General features: G+C 37.6%; 1 protein-coding gene across 1 annotated transcript in view; it reads left to right on the forward strand.

The window, feature by feature from the left end:
- The window catches only part of CDH12 (cadherin 12), a 203,462-nt gene extending 185,668 nt beyond the window's left edge, over window positions 1–17,794 (forward strand). The window contains exons 9-12 of the mRNA XM_071736637.1: window positions 3,171–3,292; window positions 5,573–5,690; window positions 10,725–10,976; window positions 14,795–17,794. Of these exons, the coding sequence (XP_071592738.1) occupies window positions 3,171–3,292; window positions 5,573–5,690; window positions 10,725–10,976; window positions 14,795–15,294 (992 nt within the window). The 3' untranslated portion in view covers window positions 15,295–17,794. The remainder of the gene's footprint in view (window positions 1–3,170; window positions 3,293–5,572; window positions 5,691–10,724; window positions 10,977–14,794) is intronic.
- The last annotated feature ends 7,479 nt before the right edge of the window (window positions 17,795–25,273 follow it).

Genomic DNA, 25,273 nt, shown 5'->3' on the forward strand with positions numbered 1-25,273 from the left:
TTGTTTTGTTTTGTTCTCCCTAGAAACCCTAGTAGCTTTTATGGTTGCTGCTTCTGAATATTTTTGATCCCACAGACTCTGTCCAGCTAATAAATTAAACACGGTTTGCATTTTCAGAAACAAAGGCCAACTGGCACTGAGTACCCTATTTATATTCCAAAGAGGAAGCCCACATGTAAATCAATTCGTTCTGAGTGGTCCCTTGGCCATGCTAACTCCCAGCACATAGCTTGCGAGACCACTGGTTACCCCAGGCCAAAACTGTGTGAAGAGCTGATTATCAGTGTGAAAAATCACAGTCTGGTGGTCAAAAAGTTCCCTGGTATGCTGTTTAGTATGGAGATGTTTTTTGTATTTCTCAGATGAGGAAATAGATGAGATACATACAATCTTATTTCTGGTTTCCTGTCCTCAAGACACTGGTTTAGGTTGAAAATACAAATAAAGTAAACATAATCATTCCCATACAAACCATCTTCCCAAGTCTTTTAACTCTAGGATCAAATTTTGTGAATGTTAAAAAAATCTCATCTTAAAAGATGTGGTTCATCTTCTCCTACATACCATAATCAGGAGTAGAAATCACCAGTTTTCCTCAGTGGTCAGTATTTGAAGTCAGTTCCTTAATTCCTAGGCTAGTGATTTAACCATCTTACCTTATCATCTGTGTAATGTGGGTTTAAAAGGCACGAACAGATATTTCCAGTGCCAACATGCACACCTCTACTGCACTCATAGGGTTCGAAAAGATTTGATTTTTAGACAAAAAGCAAACAAAACAAAAACAGAGAAAATGAGGGTCAAGTCTGAAAAGTGGTATTTGAAATGCAAGTCTTCATCCTCCTTCACATCAGTTATTAACAGGTCTTTGTAATTATATTAAAATTCAAGAAAATTCAAAGCTCTGCACGCAGAGCTCTTCATGCAGTCTTCTTTATATACCTAAATAATTAAATTGATATCAGTGCAAACCAGAAAGAAAATCAGTCACAGAAATAAAGTAAAACCCAAAAGTAAAGTCCACCTTATACCGTAGTAATTTTGTTTAATTTAATGTTTGATTTTTGCAGGATGTTTATGCAGGGTAAATTTATACCTTGTTAAAATACTTAACAAGAAAAGATTTTAGGTCTCTCGTACATCTTTCACAGAAATATATAAAATAAATTCCAGATTATTAGTGAGAAAGGCACATAAAAATACATATATATTTGTGTATATTTCCAAATCATGCTACCTTGTAATTATTTTGAGGGAAGGTAAGATCTGAAATTGTTTTATTTTAAAAAATACAGTTCTATAATATGCATACTGTTCCAAAAAGATGAAAAAAAATGATGTAAGATACTTCAGAAAAAATGCAACCTAAAATAAATCCTCTACAAAAAAACAATATGGTAAAAAGAAATTCTCAAAATTGGCTAACATCTCCCATCTACGTGATGCATAAATTTTGAATACATTAATTCTTTTACTGAAAAGGTATTATTAACAAAATTATAAAAGGAAACAAGCTAACATCTGTGCTTGTACTTTCATAGGAATACACGAATCTCTAATGCGTTTGAAGAATGTATTCTCAATTCTCATTGTCCATTGTTGTGTCTTAAAATAACATATCAAAACTAAAGGAAAACCTGAGTTACTGCATATAACTTGCTGTATTCTTTACAGTGGGTACTTCTTGAGGGGAAATTTTAAGTTGTTTCTGCCAGCAACTCCATGAACCTGATTTATTCAGGGCTTTTCTTATCTACATACATTCAGAGACAGGGTTCTGTCCTCTACTGACTAAAATAACTTCTCAGTATTTTTAATTTCCTGTTATACAAAGGAAATATTTAACTGTGAGCAAGTGATCTAGACTTGTGGCTCTTCAAGCACCTAAGAAACCACCGCCTAATCCTCTGCTGCTGGACCAAAATCATCTTCCTTCATACTGATGCATGCCTTTCTCCACAGAGACATTCTACAAGTAGGGGTGATGCTGATCTGGAAATTACTGAGGATTAAAAGAGTTAGTATTGTCATTATTAGTTAGATGTATTCATAGGAAGGAACTAAAATATTGTGGGATTTAGCTACTGGGTTTTTTGGTGTGGGAGTTTGTTTTCTTTTTAGATTCCAGGCTGAGTTTGTATGATGGCCAGTTTATCTATTACTTGTAAATAGGTAAAGGATATCATTAGGGAATACATTTTGGATTTGACAGAGGCCTCTTGAGAACACTTCATGTAGTAGTTCCTAAGAACAAGAAAGAAGTTGTGTAAAATTTCTACAGTGCCACCACGAAGAGACTTTGCTCCTTGCTGTGTTAGCTGTAAACAACAGAAATGCAAAGATTTATACAAATTAAGCAGCTAATGCTAATAACTTTTAGGATCCATTTATGTCTGAAGACACAAGAAAACTGTTCTTATACTTAACTCTGACCCCATGGAGTCACCTCTACACCGTCTCGATTCATGGTATAGATTTCTTGAATAGTTAACTGTGTCTGTAGCATGGCTGCCATTCTTAAATGCAAAAGGATGAAGTATTTAGTTTTTTGACTCATTACCTAAGCTGTTTTTTTATGTATCTGCTGTCTTGCAAGGGGTGTCAGCATAAAGTAATAGAGTGTATTGTCTGCTTTGTATTGAATTTGTGTCTTCTTTCTGTTCTACATGGCCTCATGTTTCTGAGGCTTTCAGCAAGACTCTTCCCTATATCTTTCTCTCTTACTTTTCTCCATCTTCTACATGTTTATGCTCCACTTATCTCCTTAATATCTTGAATATGTAAACAACATTTAAGTTATAAATATTGAATTTCTACATTGTGGACAACAGAATTCAATTTTAATCATTGGCAGTGTTTGCCACAGACTCCACAAAAAGTGATCTGGGAAAGGTTTGCATTTTTAATTACAGGTACAGCTTCAAATTAGGCTTTGGTCAACATATTAATGTTGATTGATTCCTTATTCTGTGAGTAGTAAAGGATCAAAGTCTGGTACGAAATGATAAGAAGTTGTACTCCTTAGTGAAAACCAGAAATAAATGAAAGTTAATGGGTTTTAGAAATCTCAGTACTGGGATCAAAACAACTTATGACAGCTCATGTGTACTTGTGATGACAACAAAAATAAATAGTATTCTCTTATCTTTTCTCCTAAAAATCATTTATAGGTAATCCACTATTAACCAGCAAAGTCAACGTTATAATAAATGTCCTGGATGTCAATGAATTTCCTCCTGAAATTTCAGTCCCATATGAAACTTCTGTATGTGAAAATGCCAAACCAGGACAGGTATTTCAAATTTTTAATGTTTGCTATTATACTTTTTCTTTCTTTATCATTTAAAGCAATTAAAATTTCTGGGTTTGAAAATGGGACATCATGGCTAAAATTCTTTTATAAATAACATATCTGTGTTGGAAATACCTTTTTGAATGCTGTTCGTTGACCTTTATGGTCTATTTATGTTCTATTCTTGTTCTATTTATTTTTATTATCCCTGATTATATGGTCCTCAGCCCATACTTTACTGTGCATTTAATAGCTATGACAGGAGAAATTATCCCTTCCTTAAAGACATTTAAATATAAAGAAAAAACCACAGTGAATAAATGGATTACACACACATCTATGTCCTATTCTGAGAAAAGAATTCACAACCCCAAGGATAATCCTCTGGAAAACTTGCTTTTATAATCAGTTTTAAATATATACATAGCATTCAAAATCTATTTCAGATTCAGAATTTCACCTTATACTATGAGTGATCCACTTTTAATAGAGTTGGCCTCAGAAGCTGTTGACACGTGCTCCTCTGCACAAAATTTGTGCAACTAAACACAGTGCTGTGAAGAACCAAGAATATCATGCACATTAACATCTAACACTTTCAAAGACAAAACTTGTACCTGCATCTGTTCAACTGTTACTGCTAGCCATGGAAGAGACATATTCAACCTGCTGTGTAATCAGCAATTTCTCTTTGTATGTATGTAGTATGTAAACAAACCATGTGATTTTTATTGCCTTTATTACAAATTTGTCCATGACTTCATATAATATTCCTGTCTAATTTATATATATATAAATATATATATATGTTTCATCAGAATACCATGCAACCTAATTTAACTTTCAGTGTTTTGATACCTTTAGTAAGTACCTTATCCAGACACTAACAACAGGAAGGGGAGCCTTTTACAGGAAAGGCTGAAATAAGCAGTAAGGTATCAAAAGTTTAAAATATTTAGACTTTTGTTTTATAAAAAAAATATGCTTTCCTTCAAAAAGCAATCTTACTATGAAAGATTTTAACGGCGCTGTTGTGAAGACCTGGATAGGGAACCAAAGGAGGTTAATGTAGGACTCCCTTGCTTTCTAAACTCCTAATCAAAAAGGAGCCTTGGTGCAGCTGGATCCAACCTTAGTCTCAGACTTTGCCCTTTAGTGGAGAGTGACTAAAATGTTACAGTCTCAGGAGATGATTGCCTATCATATACCCCCTGATTGGATTAAGGCAAAACAACACTCAAGGTCTGTATCTGAACATTATTTTTAATTAGAACTACAGCAGGAATAACTTATTAAAAAAAGAATGCTAAGGATGTGCAATCATAAATGCTGATACTTCAACTACAAAAGTTACAATACATTGTTCATGTTCAAGATGCATGACCTGGAAAAAAAATGTTGTAGGCCTTACGTTACGTAATGATTTCAGGAAGGAAAAGTGAGTGAAAGAGAGAGAATGAGAGAGATAGAGAATAGGAGAAGAAAAATAGAAAAGTTAGAGTGATAGATAACATAAAGTCACGGGTCCTGGATCCAGCCTGTGGCCAAGGCAAAGGGGAGGGCTGGTGTCATTGAAGCTCACATAGCCCTCCATCACACATCACTCCTCCTTTTACAGGCCTGTTTCACTTAAATGATTGTTTTGACAGGATGGGTAAATGTGGTTTTGACATAACATACTGAACAACTGGAGTTTACCTTCACCCCCTCCACTCCACAGGTTGGTCCCCTGTGCTTACCTGAAATCTAGTAGATAGGATTTTGGAACCCAAGAGCTCCTTCACACCCAGATGGTGCAGACTTTTGAAGTCACGCTGCTTCATTTCAAACTGTAAAATTAGGGTGCAGCTTTATTTAGTGCTACATGTATTGGCCATAACAGTGACGGTAGTAGTAGCAGATAAAGTGAACTGTCTTTAAGTAATAATTCACATGACAACAATCACTACTATTTTGATATGAAAGACAAATATTAAATACTACTTCGATGAATATAGGGCAAATCTTTTTGATCTTCAGATATGTCAAAGCAAGACCTTCTGAGACACCAGGACTCATCTGGAGGCAAGAGTATTCAGACTTCTTGCCTGAATACTTTTGCCTCCAGAGGACTCAGTGTCACAGTACTCTTGCCTCCACTGTCCAGCATAAAAAGGGAATGAGAGTAATCCAGCAGGATTTGAGTTTCACTGTTTAATTTGCTGTTCACTTTGCACTTCTACCAAACTGCTTCTTTTAGAAAAGTGAATTGACTTCAGAATTAATCTTTATCTGGTCCAGGTGATACAGACTGTCACAGCAGCAGACAAAGATCTGTCACCAGCTGGGCAAAGGTTTTCATTCCGACTGTCAGCTGAGGCTTCCAACAAACCAAATTTCACAGTCCATGACTACAGAAGTAAGTTGCTTACCCATCTCTCTCTTTCAGAGCAGCAAGCTGTGTTTAAAATGACAATTATGATTACTTTGTATTACAGTCATGTCTACACTCTAACATTTTATTTGACATTCCTAACTGTTAAGCTACCTAGGACATATACTGAAATGAATTCAGATCTAACATTTTTTCATTTTAGGACAGGAACTGTCAGAACATCAAAGGCTGAGATTTACCTACAGGCCTGCAAAACCACTGCTACCTGTTATATTTTCTTCCTTTTATCATTCAGGAAAACTCAGAAAAAACTCATATGACACAGAAAGTTGTCACAGTTTAACAGTGGGACAGAAATTAGAATCATAGAATGGTTTAGGTTGGAAAGGACCTTAAAGATCATCTAGTTTCAACCCTTCTGCCAGGGATGCTTCCCACTAGATCAGATTGCTCAAAGCTCCACCCAACCTGGCCTTGAACACTTCCAGGGAGGGGGCAGCCAAAACTTCCTAGGGCAACCTCTTCCAGCCTCTCACCACCCTCACAGGAAAGAATTTCCTCCTAATATCTAACCTAAATTTCCCCTCTTCACATTTTAAAGCATTGCCCCTTGTCCTCTTACTACACAGCCATGCAAAAAGTCCTGCCACAGCTTTCTTGTAAGTCCCCTTCAGATATTTGAAAGCTGCCATAAGGTCACCTCAAAGCGTCCTCTTCTCTAGGCTGAAAAGGCCCAACTTCTTCAGCCTGTCTTCATAGGGGAGCTACTCCAACACTCTGATCATTTTTTTGGCTCTCCTCTGGACATGTTCAAGGACCTCTGTGTCCTTCTTATGATGGGGACTCAGGTGGGGTCTCACAAGAGAACAGTAGAGCGGGAGAACCACTTCTCTTGACCAGCTGTCTATGCTTCATTTGATATAGCTCAGCATGTGGTTGGCTTTCTGGGCTGCAAGCACATATTGGTGGCTCATGTTAAGCTTCTGGTACCACCACTATCACCCAGCCCTTCTCCTCAGGGCTGCCCTCAATCCTTTCTGCTCCCAACCTGTATTCATGCATGGTATTGACCCACATGCAGAACCTTGGCCTTGTTGAACATAGTGCAGTTTGCATGAGGCCACTTCTCAAGCCTTTCAAGGTCCCTCTAGGTGGCATCCCTTTCCTCCAGCATGTTGACATCACCACACAATTTGGCATCATCAGCAAACTTGCTGAGTGCGCACTCAATTTCACTGTCCGTGTCACCAACAAAGATGTTAAACAGCACTGGTCTGAGTACCAGTCCTTGAGGAACGCCACTCATCACCCATATCCATCTGCACAGTGATCACAACTCTTTGGGTGTGACCATCCAGCCAGTTCCTTATCCAGTGAGTGGTCCATCCCTTTGTTATCTTCTTGCCTTTACAGAGCCTTCAGGAGGATCTGCTCCATGATCTTGCCAGGTTTAGAGATGAGACTGACTGACCTGTACTTTCCTGGGTCTCCTTTCTTTCCATTTTTGAAAATGGGAGTAATGTTTCTGCTTTTCCAGTCAGGAGTTACTTCACCAGACTGCCATGACTTTTCAAATGTGATGGACAGTGGCTTTGAATCTTCACCTTTGAAACTTTCAGGAGCCATGCATGAATCCCACTAGGTCCCATGGACTTGTTCACCTTCAGTTTCTTCAGGTGGTGTTGAACCCGTTCTTCATCTACAGTATGGGGACTTTCCTTTTCCCAGTTTCTGCCTCTGCCTTCTGTAACATGGATGGTGCAAACAGAGTCCTTGCTGGTGAAGTCTGAGGCAAAGTAGTCACTGGATACCTGGGCTTTCTCTATGTCTTGGGTGACCAGCTCTCCTGTTTCCTTCTGGAGTGGGCCCACATTTTCCCTAGTCTTCCTCTTATTGTTGACATACCTGTAGAATCTTTTCTTGTTGCCCTTAACCTCCTTTGACAGGTCCAATTCTCCGTGAGCTTTTGCTTTCCTAACCTGATCTCTTGCTTCTTTGCCTACTTCTCTGTACTTCTCCCAGGGTATCTGTCCTTGCTTCCATCCTCTGTAAACTTTGTTTTCACACCAGTGTCCAGAAGTTCCTTGCTCATCCATGCAGGCTTACTGGCATTCCTGCCTGCCTTCCTCTTGGAAGGTCCTGGGCATACAGGAGGTGATCCTTGAACATGGACCAGCTTTCCTGGGCTCCCTTCCCATCCAGGGCTTTGTCCGATTCTACCCTACCAAGCAAATCCTTGAAGAGACCAAAGTCTGCCCTTTTAAAATTAAACAAATGACACATAGTATTAACCCCTCTCCCTTCCCTTTTTGGGAAGGGAAAGAGAACAAAAAGAGAGAGACTTGTGGGTTAGAAACCAATCTACACAATTTAATGAAACAGTCAAGATGGAAAAAGAAAATTATGAAATATATACAAATGTATGCAGAGCCACTATCATGTGTTTAGTTTACTCTGGAAAGAAAGAAGTAACAGCATCCAGTATTACCTTTAAGAAAAATAAATAAGAGCAGTTCAAATATTATTAGATAATTAAATTTCCACTTTTAAACTAGTAATGTTGACACCAGGATGACTTTGGCTCTTAGTAGTCTGCTATCAAACTTTCTGTACTGCATGAAAATACAGACAATATTACCATAAGAAATGAAATTAAGAACAACCAAGCCACACATAACATTCATGCATAGATTTTTTTGTGTGTGTACTTACCTATACAAATACTCTTAGAAGCATTTCTTAACAGTTACTAAAAAAGAAAAAAGTACAGTATTTATTGAAACATAAGGAATACAGAAAAAAGAAAATAAAAGCTTTTGTGGAATATTTTTCAGTTATACAAGGCTTTTTAGGTTTTTTTATGATTTTACAGAGCTTTTGGAAAAATCTGTCCAAAGAGAAACTCTATACAGTGTTTGCATTATCTTCTGCTTTTTGTTTGCCAAAAAGGTTGAATGTCTGCTCTCTGCACAATTTAGAAGTATAATAAGACAACCTTATTGTCACTACAGAAGCCTTCACATGAATGCCTATAATAAAAAAAACATTATATTTTGAGTTAGCAATTATGTTAGTACTAAGCATTTTGATTAAAGGAATTTTGATTCTTTCTGACTTGTGTTCACTGTATAACAATTAATATTTTTATAAGTAAAACTGTTTTTTAACATTTTTAAAGAAAAAATAACCCCTGTTATTCTATACAACTAAAAATTATCAGTGGTGTGATATTACAGCAGTTGTAGTATTGCTGCAGTGCACTTTTGGAGGTTCCATACTTCCCCAGATTATAGCAGAAGCAAGACAGAAGCTCAAGGTTGCCATACAGAGTCTCTGTAAGTACAAACACAGGGAAATGTTGTATTCAGACTACACTTTCAGCAGTGCTGAGCCAAATCCATTAGCTCTGAGTAGCAGTGAGAGGCCCTGGCAGAGCTGGAGGGCTTCCAGATGAAGTGCTGACCTTCCTCTTTCCACTTTGCTGGACTCAATCTGCTCCCTAGAGGGCTGCTTGCCGGCTGAGCACACTCAGTTGTTCATCCAAGAGAGCAAATTTTCCTTCTCTCCAGACTGTCACACACATTCTGAAACCGAATTGGGAGCCAACATAATGAAGAACCAGAAGCTGTATGAGCTTCAGATCATATCCAGGCTACTCGGAGATTCTGAACACATGCCTGTGTCCGTATTTTCAAAAGAAGCTTGAACAATTGAAAGGGGTCATAGAAGAGCAACAAAATTGTTCAAAGAGATAAAAGCTGTTTGATTCTTCTCAACAGGGAATGGAAAGTCATTTGGTTGCATTGCAACATGTTTTAAAATGATCTTCAACACTGCAATCAGAAGGAGAAGAAAAGAGTAGAAATAATTCTATTAATAGAATTAGAAATAAGTAAAATTAGATTAAGCTGGGTGACGTAAAATTCTATCTAATCTTTCTACAGTGCAGACACTTAATCACAAAAAGGAGTCTGGCAGGGAAGGTAGTTTCATTCAAAGAGTTTTGACCTATTTTTCTTTTACAAAACTAAATATCACCAAAAAGTATGTGTCCATGTGATTTTGACAAAAAGGGAAATTTATGAAATAAACACCTTTTTAGTCAGGTGCTTTCTAAATGGTGTTTGATAATGTGTATGTTTTTGGGTATTTAGGGTTCCTTGTTGTTGTCTTTAACTGGAATTGCACACAAGTATTTGAGTGCTGAAATCAGAGCCTTTAATCCTTCCACCTAATGACAAAACTCCAAGAAGGGATGAAAGTTGTAACATGGATATTGACCTCTTTAAAGATACAGTAAAGCACATTGGTGAAATGTCAAAAGTGTGATTGCTGCAGGCTACATTAAGTCAGAACTGTTGGCTAATTAATTCCCTGCTAATTTCATTTTGGTTTTGCTTTCAATGTAATCCTTTCAATCTGCACATCATTCCCTTGCTACTCTCTTTTGATTTAAGAAAAGCAGTGATAACTGTCTCTAGTGGGAAGAAATGACAAAACATAACTTCTAGGAGTTCTGAACACATTAATGACTAACTGATGGAAAATGTAATGATTAGAAAGCGCTAAGGTCATTTATGTATCTAGTTTTATTGGGGCAGGAAAGTTGAAGGTGTTCTGCATTTTTTTTCAGGTATATTATTTCCAGTGGTAAAGGGAAATTAATTAATGGAAACTTGATTCTAAATCCATGTGCAATCAAAGGTTTGTGGACCACAGGCTTGGAATATAAGGACATAAGAGAAAAGAAAAATGGAAAAGGCTTCCTAATACCTGTAATGCTTTTTCAAATTATTATTTATGTCTTACATGAAATTTGGACCGTGAAGATAACAACTTCACAACAAATTGAATGTTATATAATGATCTGCAAAAACTAGCTGTACCAGTTAGAACACAATACCTTCTATATTGATCAAACAAGACAATTACATAAAGCATGTTACTCATTGAGTTTCAAAATCACAACAGCTGCATATTACTAAAGGTGATACAAGGTAGAATCATGAATTAAAGTATACAGTGAAAATGCTATAATGATTGTGTCATGTTTTACAGACAACACAGCTGGGATTGAAACCAGGAGAAACGGTTACAGCAGAAGGCAGCAAGAACTGTACTTTCTTCCAGTAGTAATAGAAGATAGCAGTTACCCCGTCCAGAGCAGCACAAACACAATGACTATCCGTGTTTGCAGATGTGATTCTGATGGCACCATCCTTTCCTGCAATGTGGAAGCAATCTTCTTACCAGTAGGCCTCAGTACAGGAGCGCTGATTGCAATTTTATTGTGTATTGTTATACTTCTAGGTTAGTTCTTATTAAACCATTTGAAGTGCATTTCTCTGGTTGTTCACCTGTGAATTAATTCATGTTGCTGTTAGCTTCACTCAATTTTTGACAAAAGCCATTGATAAAATGAGGTAGTTTATGAGAACTTCTAGAAATGCATCTGTACTTCTAGAAGAGCATCCCAAAGTACTGACCACGACCATGAATTTGTCACCACTTACATATTTCTTATTTCATCAGGAGAATCAAGTTTCACTGGAATCTAAACCATAATTTTCCTCGGAAACAGTTATGTTTGGATTGTTTTTCATGAAGAATTAATATTTAAAAATTATTTAGGCAATTTCTACTGTCACTAATAGCAATAAGGACTTTGTAAGGGCCTTTATTTTATTCACCATGCCAGCTTGAGCAAAAGGAGAACAAAGATATGAGAGAGGAGCAGATAATTGTAGACTGTGACTGTCTAGATCCATGTAGATTTTACAGGAGGATTTTATTTTCAGGTAGGCATGGATTCCATAAGGTGGATTTGTCATTTGATCCAGAGTGTATTTAAATATTGCCTTATTTCCAGGGTGCCCAAAGCAGTCAATACTCATGTGCATTCTACTTACTATATAGCCTTAATGAACTGGTAACAAAATAAAACTAACTTTGTAGCTTATACAGGCACAATGTGGCTGCAGAAAGCAGACTGATTCTTACAGACACTAGTATAAGCTTTGTCTTGACACTAGTGGGATTCCAGATCTTGCTCTACTCCTTATGTAGGTCTAATGCATAGGCAAAAATAGTTCTAGACACAGAATATTAGAGATAAATGCTTTTCTGCATTTGGATTATATAGTATTTATCACTGAAGAAAATTAGCACAGCCTCAGGGTTACATGAATAAATTCTAAATAGCAGTGGCTAGAAGTCATAATTTCTGTTCTGTGTAAAAAATTCATGTGAGAAAAATGTTATTTCAAATCAGAGTAAGAATAGCAAAAAATCAAACTTCCCATGGAATAGAAATTAATAACAAATAAACCCATTCTGAGAAATTTAAAAGAAGCTGAAGTAAAACAATCGGAGGTCAGTTTTTTGGAGGCAGAATAATTCTGTCTTTTTTACCGCAATTCTTTGGTGCTAGGTTTTTACTTCTAGAGTTTTCCTGGATAAAAGCAGACAGGGGTGAGCCACACCATCAAATACATTCTATTATGAGAAAAGTTTTAACTTATTTTTACATGAAAAGATAAGTCAATTGGAGTTCTGCCCTAGGGCAGGAATCCCAGGATACCTTACCTATTACCTTTCTGTTGCAGTTCAGTTACACTCCTTTTTCGGTGTCTGGAAGCCCTGAACACATTGCTGTAGCAAAGCCTTTCAAGTTTCCACCTTTGTGTCCAGTAGACTGAACAGTGTGGACTATGAATCAGAGAGCCTGGTCCTCCTGGTACAAAGAGCATTTACATTGGTAGAGTACCACCACAACTTCTCTGGGCAAAATGTTCCAATGCTTGATGATTCTGACAGTAAAGAAGATTTTTTTCTTACTTTTTAATGGAATTTCCTGCATGCCAGTTTGCGCTCATTGCCTTTTTTCCTACCACTGGGCACCAGCAAGAAAAATTTTGCTTCACCTTCTTTACTTCCATCCATCAGCTATTTATATATATTGATAAGATTCCCCTAAGATTTATCTTCCCTCTGGGCTGAAGAGTCCCATCTCTACCAGCCTCACCTCATGTGGCAGAAGTTCAAAGCCCTTAATTAGCTTTTTAAATCTGCACTGGACTCACTTCAAGAAGTCCATGTCTTTCTTATACTGAGAAGTCCAGAACTGGAGCCAGGACTCCATGTGTGTCTGACTGAGGGCAACAATCACCTCCTTAGACATGCTGACAATGCTCTTCCTAATTCAGCCCCAAATGATGTTTACCAACGATGTGCAACAAGGGCACATTTCTGGCTCATGGTGAACTTGTTGTCCACTACAAACCTAGGTCCTTCTCTATCAAAGCTGCTTTCTGGCCAGTCACACAAGAGCACCAACAGTACGTGGTTATTTATCTACATGTTAAAAACTTGGATTTTCTTCTGTTGACCTTCATGGGGTTTTTGTTGGACTATTGGACCTCCAGCCTGGAACTCCAGCCTGGTGAGGTCCTTTTGAATGGTGGCACAACTCCTGTTATGTATCACGTGCAAACTTGCTGAAGGTGTACTCAGGTCATTTATGAAGGGGTCATTATTGACCCCTGAGGTACATTATTAGTGACTGGCCTCTATCTGGTCTTTGGGCTGTTGATCATAACCCTTACAGCGTGGAAGTTCTGACAGCTTTACAGTCCACCTCGCCGTCTACTTGTTCAGTCTATATTTTCTTACTTTTTCTCAGAATGTTACGGAAGAGCATCAAAAGCTTTGCTAAAGTTAGGATAAAAATAATTAACATTTCTCCCTTCATTTGTCAGTCACCTCGTTGTAGAAAACTATCAAGTGTGTTAAGCACAATTTGACCTTTGTAAATCTGTACTGACTCCTCCTGATCCCCTTCCTGTTCTTGATAGGTTTCAATATGGTTTCCAGAATTATTTTCTCTATTACTTTACCCAGGATCAAGGTGAGGCTGTACTTCCCTAGCTTATTCTTCTTGACTTTCTTGAAGTTAGAAGTGAGGTTTCCTCCACTCCTTAGAAACTTCTAGTCTCAATGACCTTTCAAAAATTATCACAGTGTCCTCAGAATGACATCAGTCATCTCCTTCAACAAACGTGTCCATTCCATCAGTTCCTATGTCCTTGTGTGTGTTCAGTTTTTTGAAGTGTTTCCTAACCTCCCTAACCTGACCCTCTTCCACCAAGGAAGAATAAGTCTTTCTTGTTTAAGATTATCACTCATGTCTCAGGGACTTGGAGTTTCCAAAGAACAATCTTACCAATAAAGAGGGGCAAAGAAAACATTGAGTAGGGTAGTCTTCTGTAGGTCCCTTGCCCCATTCAGCAGTGGGCCCACATTTTCCCTACTTTTTCTTTTGTTGCTGTTATATTTGTACAAGCCCTTCTTGTTGCTATTCATGTCCCTCATGAAATTCAATGCTAGATGGGCTTTAACTTTTCCAGCTGCATCCCTGAATGTTCAGTCTCTGTATATTCCTCCTGGCTTACCTGTCTTTGTTTTCACCTCTTATATAAATCTTTTTTTATTTCTGAGTTTAGTCAGGAGCTCCTTTTTCACCCATGCAGCCCCCCTGCTGCCTTTGCTTATTTCCTGCTCATCAGGATAGGACCACTGTTGAACTTGGAGGAAGTGTTACTTGAAAATCAAATAGCTGTTTTGACCCCTTTTCTCTCTAGAACCACATCACATGTGATTTTTCAAAGCAGCAGGATTTTTTTTCCTCTATTTCAAAGATTCCAAGGCTTGATTTTTTTTCCCCTTTAATACTGTTTTTCCCTCTGCAATGTGGAAATTTGGGGATTTTTCTCTGTTTTGCTCTGGAAGACATTTAAAAAAACCCTAAAATCTCTCTCTGTGTCTCTGAACTGAAAAGAGGAACTTATTTCCAATTCTATCTGTTCACAAAGCAGGCCAGTAGGAAAAATTGTATATTATTTCCTTCAGCAGCACAGAAAACACTAAGGAGTTAGACTCATATATCAAACTGTAAATGACTTTTCATTGGCTACAGTACTGCTATTTTTTAAAGATTAGGAAGAGCATATCTTCTAAGGAACAAATCCCTTTGATTATTCAAAACTTTCAAAGGGAGATAGAATGATATATAATTAAGAGTACTAAATTATTTCTGTGCATGTCTTAACTTCAGTTTTATCTTTTTACAGTCATTGTGGTACTGTATGTAGCACTACGGAGGCAGAAGAAAAAGGACACACTCATGACCTCTAAAGAAGACATCCGAGATAATGTAATCCATTATGATGATGAAGGAGGTGGAGAAGAGGACACCCAGGCTTTTGACATAGGTGCCCTGAGGAATCCCAAAGTGATTGAAGATAAAAAAATGCGCAGGGACATAAAACCGGACACCTTGCGTTTTCCTCGTCAGAGACCCGCAGCGGAAGACAACACAGACATAAGAGATTTCATCAACCAAAGGCTGCAGGAAAATGATGTAGATCCAACTGCACCCCCTTATGACTCCTTGGCAACCTATGCTTACGAGGGAAATGGATCTGTTGCAGAGTCTCTCAGCTCAATAGACTCCCTCACTACTGAAGCAGACCAGGATTACGACTACCTGAGTGACTGGGGACCTCGCTTTAAGATCTTGGCAGACATGTTTGGAGAAGAAGAAAGTTATAACCCTGACAAAGTCACTTAAGTACAACTACAACAGAGAAATGAAAGAAAAAGTAATCAAACAGCAAATTTAAAAGAAAAACCTAAGCTTTATAATAGGACAGGATTCCTTTGATTATAAAAGACAGAGACTGTTTCCAGCAAGTTACTACATTTGCCATCCTATCAGTTTTGTTTTGACCTGTGAAGGAAAGATAAATCCTGTACTATACACAATTTTTTGTTGTTATTTTGTTACTCTGGAATTACATTGAGACAAGCTCAGGCCTACAAGGTAAAGTTTACTGACCTGACATAGAAGATAGTTTTCTGGCATCATGGTGGAAGAGTGGTAGCTTTTTCGTAATTCCACTAAAGTGCCTATTGAAACTTTTATCATTTAAGTGGTAAAGAGTCTGCTGTGGTGGTGTTACAAAGCTGGATGATAAATTGGACAAGAACTTCAAGACAAGAAGCAATAGCAACATGCTGACTTCTTTTAGAACAAGACTGGAGATCACTTCCTGGAGCATATCTAATGACTAAAATTAAGGGAGGGTGTACATTGTGTTTGGAGATTATGTTTGTTTTTTTAAAAGAAGAAAACAATATGTCAAGACACCATATTTCTTCTTCCAAAATGTCACTGGAAATTTAAATTTAAAATGCTACTTACCCTGAAGATGTAAAGCCCCAACTAAAAAGGAAAAAAATCTTAGCATACATCAATGATTTAAAATGTTCATGCAAATGTTGCATTTTCCCAAAATAATAAAAAGATGAAAGCCACTATTCCTTTAGGTGAAGGAAATTTCTCTTGGCTCCCCCTCTCCTTTTAAAATAAGACTATTCTTACAACGTAACATGGAGAGGGTTTTTTAAGAGTATAATGAAATTTTTAGTACCAAGATATTTATTTCCCTTGTAAATATCACTAAAAAACTTTATGTAAAGAAATCTGTATCACTTTTCTTTGCAATTAGATTGCTACTCTTTAGGTACTACAGCCCCACATATTCTAGAGTAGTTATTTTTTATCTGCTACAGTTCAGTATATCATTGTATTTCACTGTCAAACCCACATCAAGCATTTTAGAAAGTTCTGAGGATGGAAACCTTATTGATTTTTCTGTTGCCAACATATTAACAGGGGCAGAATAAAAGTTTAAAACAGTATGTTTGTCCACACTTTATGTCCACACTTTATGCACACACTCAAATATAGCTGTGCAGGTAACACAAGTACAGATATGGAACATCTCTCATAAAACTATTTAATCTGATTTTTTTCTGATGATCTAAGGCATTTTGTAAGACAATGGATTATGGCCCCTGAAGTGCATATATCTTTATATTCCCTTCTAAAATCTGTGTATTTCTATCCAATCTGCTTGAGCTCTACTCATAATTAATGACACTGTCACGGTCAGCCTGTATCTTTCATGAATCAGAAGTCTTTTATTCACCTCAGATCTGCAGCTTAGTTTTTGTACCACTGAAGAATTAATAACTATCTGATATAGTTAGCTCACAAGTCTGATATTAACATGTACAAAGTTCCCTTTGCTCTGTATAAACTATTCTCCTAATGAGACTTTAAAAGGTGTATAGTTTAAATAGGTTTCGGATTGTTTGGTACAATTGTACAGAGCTACTTTAGAAGCACGATTGGCATAGCTTCTGCCAGCAGAGTGCTGGGAAAGAGACAGAGCATATCGTAATAAGAAAAGTTCTTGTTTTTTTCACTATCATCAAAAGTATCCTATGTTCCCTAAGAGATAAACTAAGCCAACAAAAGATCTCTTCTCACAGAACAAGGAAGCAGTTTGAGTGGCAAGGCCCATTTGACAGCATAGTAGCTTTTGTGTGGACAGTGATTTTTTAATTTTCACTCATCCTGACAGCATAACAAAGACAACTTGATACTGCAGTGAGGGCCTAAAATAGAGCTCTTAAAAATAATTTTTAAAAAGTATTTGCTACCAGTTACAACACAAACCTGACACACACAATATTCACACTTGTGGAGCTACTTAGCAATTCTTCCTCATGCAACCTGTGTGTAGCAATGCTTCCTACCCTTCTTCCACAGTTCAAATAAGCATCTCATCCAGCTCATTTGCAGATCTGCAATCAATCCTGTGCCAAAATCTGCTCTTGGTAACAGTACTAGACCTCTACATGTATTTCACTAGAAAAGTCAATGTAAGTGAAGTAAAAGCACTGTTTGACTTTTAAAAATAATGTGGAATGCATGTTTCTGGGAAAGCTTCATTTGTATCAGATGATGGGTGAATGTTAGGTATCTCACATAGGTTGATGTTTGCTCTAAGTAGGACAGTCTGTATGGGAGCCTGACTTCTGAAATGGATAGACACAAAATGTGGTCTTAAACATGCTGCTCCACACAATCCATATCTGACAGTGCGTTGTTGTATGTTAAATTAATACCAAACCGAATATCAAATGCATATTTTTGACATTTAAAAGGTTTGTAATGGAAATGTTTCTATCACATAACCAATAAACATCCAGGAAGATTTAAACAAGAAACTGGTATGTAATTACTAATAAAATTGCTTTATAAAATTATGGTTAAATATTTTAAGACCTTTTTTAAAAGAGTGATCAAACAATTAACAGGCATGTTTTTGTAAAAAGCTTCATAGAAATCAGGAAAAGTATTGCATTTCATTTATGCATAGCCTGTTTTCCAGGAAATTTCTGTTTAACTCCATGTTCTTCTCCCATTCTCTGTCTGAAAGATTTGTTAGAACTCCTTTTTTTTTTTCTTTTTTTATAAATCAGACAAATATGAGATTTACAAGATTTAAAATCTGTCAAAACATCCCAGATGACATGAAGTCAATAGGATTAGGGAACCTCTGCACTTGTAAATTGTGTCATATAACTACATCAGTTTTTAAGCACTGTATTTTCAGAAAATCTCTACAACCATACCCACAATCAAGATGCTAAGGTGAATGTCTTTTTCCCTCAACTGTGGAAAGAGCTATAAACCTCAAATTGTGTGAGAGTGACTGGAGGCTAAGTTAATGCTTGAAAGACACAGAAGAGAGAGATCTGAGAGAAATATTGTTGTTTAAATTCAAATAAATGCACAAACATCTAGCATCATCTTAAATGTCTCAACAGTGCCCTCCTTGAAAATCGCAAAGCATTCTGTAAAATGCCTTCTGCACATGAAGGAATCAAGACAATTCACTGATATAAGCAAATGCACATTTTATATTAAACAATTATGACATGTACTAGAGGTGCTGAAAGAAAACTAAATATCAAGCATTCAGCTAAAAAAAGTATCTAAGGCAGCCTAGCTGATCAGCTCACACGTAAAGAACCAAAATACATTTATAACAGAATATTTGAAAGGAATTTCAGGGAAGATGGAAAGTGTTCTCTGCCCTTCCAAGAAAGAAGGAAATGTTACCACTTAGAAAAGGTCAGGTAGGTTCTCTATGGGATCAAAACATAAAAGATTGCTAATATTCTGATACTGCTGCTTTTATTGAAATGCAGATTTACAATATTGTCAGTGAGTCAAATAGCAAGAATCTGGATAGCAAAGACCGTAGAACTTTCTTGCTCAAAGAGAGTTTTGAATATTTCATATTTTTGATTTTTATGTTTTAAAAAAATTCTCTAAATTTCTTCTAAATAAAGTCACAGTTACTGAAGATTTACTGTAGGTTTTGGAAACATAGCTATTATGGAGCAATAAATGACTCAACAGATTAATGACAATATTATTCTACAGACTACCTTGGAAATATTATCAAGACTAAGGTGTTCACATATAAATACAGCTGTTCTTTTACCACAGTAAAATCTGTAGTTCTGCAGATGCTATAGTCATTTTAGGTCTACCTTCATTGCTATGAAAGAGTTCTTAAGGCTGTGTTGCCATAAAAAAATCTTTATTAAAAGAATATAGAAAGAAAATCCACTGGATTACAGGCATTCTTTATGATACTAGTGACTCAGTTTTACTCACTGGGATTTGGATTCATAAATTCTTCACAGATATTTTATTAGTGTTACTACTACCATTAACATAAACATTCCAGTCCTCTGTGTGTAGAAATACTTTTGAGCTTTACAAACCTTCATGAAAACAAATAATGAAATGATCCCTAATAATAACCCCACTGAGATGACATTTATGTGTTTGTGTTACACCCTTCTTAATCTTCTCTTAATTGTAAATCAATTATTGATAACTGATTCAAGAAGCAAGTCCTGAATGCTTGGGAGCAGACTGTCCCTGTGTGCTGAAAGGCAAAGCAGTGGGGAAGATGAGTGGTCTGCCTGAACAGGGAGATTTTGAAGGAAATTAGGTTAAAAAAGAGAGCTTACGAACTATGGAAAAAATGGCTATTCAGAAAGAGTTTAGGAATACAATTAGGTCATGTAGAAATAAAGAAAATTAGAGAGGCGAACGTATAATTGAAACTTAATCTTAAAAAACTTAATGCCACTTCTGTTAAGGATAACAAGAAGTCTTTCTTCAGATAGATCAATAGCAAAAGGAGGGGCAAGGAAACCTCAATTCTTTGTTAGACAGGGGGGGAAACGTAGTTACCAAAGATGAGGTAAAAGCTGAGGTATTTAACACCTTCTTTACCTGTTTTAAAAAGTAAGACAAGTTGTCTTGAGGACAGCTGGCTTCTGGGGCTTGTAGACAGAAATAAGAAGCTGAGTACCCCCCCTGTAATCCTGGAGAGACCTGCTGCCACTTGGATCCTCACAAGTCTATGGGACCAGATGGGCTCCACTCCAGGGTGATGAGGGAGCTGGCAGAAGATCTCACCAAGCCACTCTCCATCACTTACCAGCAGTCCTGGCTCACTGGGGAGGTCCCACGTGACTGGATGTAAGCAAATGTCACGCCAATCCACAAAAAGGGCCAGAAGGAGGACCCAGGAAACTCCAGGCCTGTCAGCCTGACCTCAGTGCCTGGCAGAGTCATGGAGCAGATCATCCTGGGGACAATCACACAGCACCTGCAGGATGGGCAAGGGATCAGACCCAGCCAGCACGGGTTTAGGAAGGGCAGGTCCTGTCTGACCAACCTGATCTCCTTTTGTGATCAGGTGACCTGCCTGGTGGATGAGGGGAAGGCTGTGGATGGAGTCTGCCTGGACTTCAACAAAGCCTTTGACACTGTCTCCCACAGCATTCTCCTGGAAAAGAGCATATTCTGCCCCTGTACTCAGTCCTGGTGAGGCCACACCTTGAGTCCTGTGTCTAGTTCTGGGCCCCTCAGTTCAGGAAGGAGATTGAGGTGCTGGAGCAGGTCCAGAGAAGAGCAAGGAGGCTGTGAAGGGGTCCAGCACAAGTCCTGTGAGGAAGGGCTGAGGGAGCTGGGGGTGTTCAGCCTGGAGAAGGGGAGGCCCAGGGGAGACCTCATCACTCTCTACAACTCTCTGAAGGGAGGGTGTAGCCAGGAGGGGGGTCAGTCTCTTCTCCCAGGCAGCCATCAGTAAGACAAGAGGTCATGGACTTAAGCTCTGCCAGGGGAGGTTTAGGTTAGATATTAGGAAGAAATTCTTTATAGAGAGGGTGATCAGGCATTGGAAAGGGCTGCCCAGGGAGGTGGTGGATTCTCCATCCCTGGATGCCCAGTGACAGGACCAGAGGCAATGGGCACAATCTGTCATGTAGGAAATTCTATTAAAAATTAAGAGAAAAACTTCTTTAACATCAGAATGGTCAAGCACTGGAACATATTGCCTACAGAAATTGTGGCGTATCTGTAGTGAAATGAGGCAACCAGGTGCCACTAATTGCCAGGTAGTGGGCATGAGCTTGTGTTAAACTCACCTCTTATTGGCCCCCAGGTCCTGCTCATGTGCAGTAGGGGTCTGCCCTAATCAGGCACAGGTGGGCTTAACACAAGCTCATGCCCACTACCTGGCAATTTGTGGCACCTGGCTGCCTCGTTTCACCACATGTATCCATACTTGGAAATGCTCAAAACCCAACTGTATTTGTCCCTGAGCAACGTATTCTAATTGATGCTGCTTTAAGTGGGGGAAGTTGGAGTAGATGATCTCCAGAGGTGTCTTCTAACCACAGATATTATGTCACTGCTGGCAAAAACTTTGTGTGTACTTAGGTCCCTAACCCCTAGTAAGCTCAATGACATTAGAAACATAACTATACATGCATAATAACTATAACTTATTTTAAAGAGATACATTAGATAGAAGTGGAGGAGTAGGATAGCAGTCTATCAGATTAGCGGTGTGTATAGACTGGAGACAAATAAATTGTTTCCTGTCAGTTCCAGTAGAAGAAATAAGGGGCATCACATGAAAGAAGCAGGAGCTGAAATGAAAATTAAAAAAAAATTATGGTGAATCTTCCCATGATGAATAGCTCAGAGAGTTATGGAGGACCAGAGTTTATGTAGGATGAAAAGGAGTCTTGAAAAATTAATGAAAACCTAATAATTTGTAGTTTAGATAATACAAAGGAATCACATCTAGCTCAGTAAGCCCTTAATGGTACTTGATTAACATCAGGGGGGAGTCACACAACCAGGTCTGTTCCTTAATGTTTTGCTGGGGTATCATATTATGCCAGTGCTGGAAAAGGTTACTACCCCAGTTTGACCAATCTGATTTTCTTATTATAATTGTATTGCTGATTTATTTGATCTTCAAATGACCATTCCCTCCGTTCTATTTTTCCAAATTGCATAGATGAAGATAGTTCTTTTTTGACATTCCATATGCATAAATCTATTCATATTTTATGACTTCTTCAGATTTTAGTTGTTTTAATTTTATGTTTGCTTCAATTCTGCACCTTTATGCAGTTCACACCTTTATGTAGTACTTAGGCACTTTTATCTTTAACAGGGACACTAACACTGATTGATGTCAGTGATGATGATACAGTTTGGCTTAGTCTATATTTAAAAAAAAAAATGTTTCATTACTGTGTAAAGATGATAACTTTATTAGCCATCCTGGCTACTTCCCTAAGTCCTGAGAGCACATAAAGAAAGAGAAAGTGGAATGTAGTGACTGTCTGGCTGTATGAGTGGTCACTGTTAGTCCAGTATTCAAGAGTGCAGCCTACTGCTTTCTAGTTATGTGTTGCAATGTTATAGGTCATTTCTTGTGTTAAATATTGGAAATTTATTAGCACATGCATGCTTTACTACGTCATACCTCTATTAAAAAGCATAAAAAGTCAAGAGGCATAAGCTAATCCCCTATTTTCTCTGAAGCTACCAAGGTGTGTGTGGAGGAAATGGAATCACTAGGAGAGATAAGAAATAATTATGTCTTAACAGAATGTCTTGGATTATTTGGTAACATGCCTGCTGTAGATAGTTACTTTTTTATTTTTGTCCTTGAAGTTCATTTTCAATCTGTAGCTAATGAAGTCAGGACAATATATTTAATAGTATTCATGATGCTCATGTTGTTTTCAACCCCTGCTGCTTTGACCTCTTTGAGTTACTTTGAAGTTTGGTCTTTATCACCCTTTCTGTTCATTACTCTTCCAGTTATGCTTGTACTACATATCCGATTACAGCTGAACTTTCATGGCAGAAACCTCTAACGAAAAATGCATGACACAGCAGTACAAGTGAAGAATTGTAGCTTGAGTTTATTTAAGTTGTTTCAGAATGATTAAATAGAAACTTAATGTTCTGCATGCTGACATCAGCAGAAATAAGACTACAAACTTAATAAGGAAAAAAACCAATCAATACCAAAACTTTTAGTATAGTTTCTACCATTCTTCTGCAGTATGTAATTCACTTGCTTTCTGTGAAGAAAAAGAGATACAAAGAGGAGGCAAACTGGAGTTTTTATGTCCTCTTTTTCTGCTATTTGTATTTAATATTTCTTTGTACATATAAATAACAATCTAACATTTCATAGTTTAATTTAATTTCTCAGTCTTAAATTACAAAAAATAAATTACATTAAATTAAGGGAGATTTCTAAATAACTAATGAAATGTATTCAAATATTTCAAATGCAGTCCAACAAGACACTACACTTTAGCTCTTAAGAGGACAAATTTGAAGACATTCTGTTTATCTTTTTTTGGGTTTGCTGGATTTACCTCACCAATGAATGATGATTGTTCTTAACAATGCTGCTCCACAACTGTTAAGTGATTTATTTTACTTTCAGGACTGATTTTTATAATTGCAATTGTAGTGACTTGACTTCAGTTATTTCAGATCACATAGTTTATTTAACAATCTCGGTCCAGATAATGTGACAGAAATTGCTAAATTTCATATGTAATCATGGTAAGTGAACTCAAAAACTGATTTAACTGCTGACCAGAGATATTCAATGACAGATGCTGTGGATAGGAATTTGTCTGAGTTGTTGCTTATCTGGATGTGAGAGCTCTGCAGCCCAAGCTGACAGAGGTGCTTGAGTTCTCTCTTGATGGTTATGGAGAGGACACAGTCCTGACAGGGCTCAGATCTTTTGAAACAGCATATTGATTTGACAACTCATCTATATAATATCTCTATAAAACTGTTGCCATGAGCAGAGTGAAACTCCTGTTTAAAAACCAGAAATAAATGAGAAGTACATGGAAGAAGGTAACAAAACCATTCTTCCCACTGAAGTGGTCTGTAAAGGGTTGTAGTCCAGAATGGTCTCCTTAGACATAATACACCCCTTCTGATGCATAATTTAGAGACCATTCATGTATTTGCATTAAAGCATTGCAGGGTTAAACAAAATAAATAAAATGTTGTGAGCCACAGCTTATCTCTTCATCCAGTTAGAAGTCTCTGAGATGAACCAGGCTCCATCATTCTCACTGTTTTCCTGTGTTTATGAAGTCAGAAATCTGCCTTCTTTTCTGCACAGGACAGAGCCTCTGTGGTGGGTTGGCCCCAGCCAGCAGCTAAGCACTACGCAGTCACTCACTCACTCACTCCCCACTGTCATGGGGATGGGGGACAAAATAGGAAAAGTGAAAGTCAGATAAATCATGGGTCAAGAAAAAGACAGTTTAATAAGGAGAGAGAAAGGTTGATAGGAAACATATACTACAACTAAGTGATGTACTCATCACCTCCTACAAGTAGACCAATGCTCATCCATTTTCCAATGATTACCTCCCAAGAAAAACCCTTCACCCCAGTTTTATTAATGAGCACGACCTCATATGGTGTGGGATATCAGTTTGGTTAGCTGTCATCTGTCCTGGTAATGTTCCCTCCCAAGATTTTGTGGACTCCCCATTTACTCACTGGAGTGGCAGATTGGGAAAAATAAAGCCTATATGGCTCAGTAACAGCCTAAACATTGCTGTGTTTTCAGTACTATTTTAGTCATAAATGAAAAGAGTTCCTATGAAGAAAGCTAATTTAATTTCAGCCAGAGTCAGCACAGCCTCCCAAGGTGTGATGATGAACAAGTAATCCAAAACCTTCTCACAGAACACTGTCACAGTTTAATGCTGGGCTGGCAATTAAATAACATGGCTTCATTTATGCACAATTGAAAACATGCTCTGAAGAGTACTTTTATTCCCACAATAGTGTTCCAAGTTCTTGGAGGAGAAGTTCATCATAGGTTTTTGTTACTAATCAACATAATTTCTCTGTGGGGAATTCTGTATGAAAGTAGAAAGCCAACAGCAGAACAAATCAGAATTTACTGTAATCCTGCAAATCCCCTCTAACTTCATTCCTCTTCCTGTTTACTTGCCAAACTGCCTCAGCTTCATCAGTGCTCAGTAGGATGTCTGAACCCATCCTGCTGAAACGTGGAAGGAAATCTCCTAAAATGTCAATAGCAATCCTGTATATCACACACAGGCTGCAAAAGTCACTTGCAGAAATCAATCAAAACAAAAGAAAAACTGACTTGTCAAATGCCAAGGAACTCATTTCTTCTTATGCAAAAATTCAGTACATAAGGCATGCACAGAAAAATTAAGAGCTCTAGATTTAAAGTCCTCCAAAATTTACAGCAAATAAACATCTTGCTTCTCATAAG

The sequence above is a fragment of the Heliangelus exortis genome, chromosome 2 (genome assembly GCF_036169615.1).
Source record: "Heliangelus exortis chromosome 2, bHelExo1.hap1, whole genome shotgun sequence".
Taxonomy (NCBI): Eukaryota; Metazoa; Chordata; class Aves; order Apodiformes; family Trochilidae; genus Heliangelus; species Heliangelus exortis.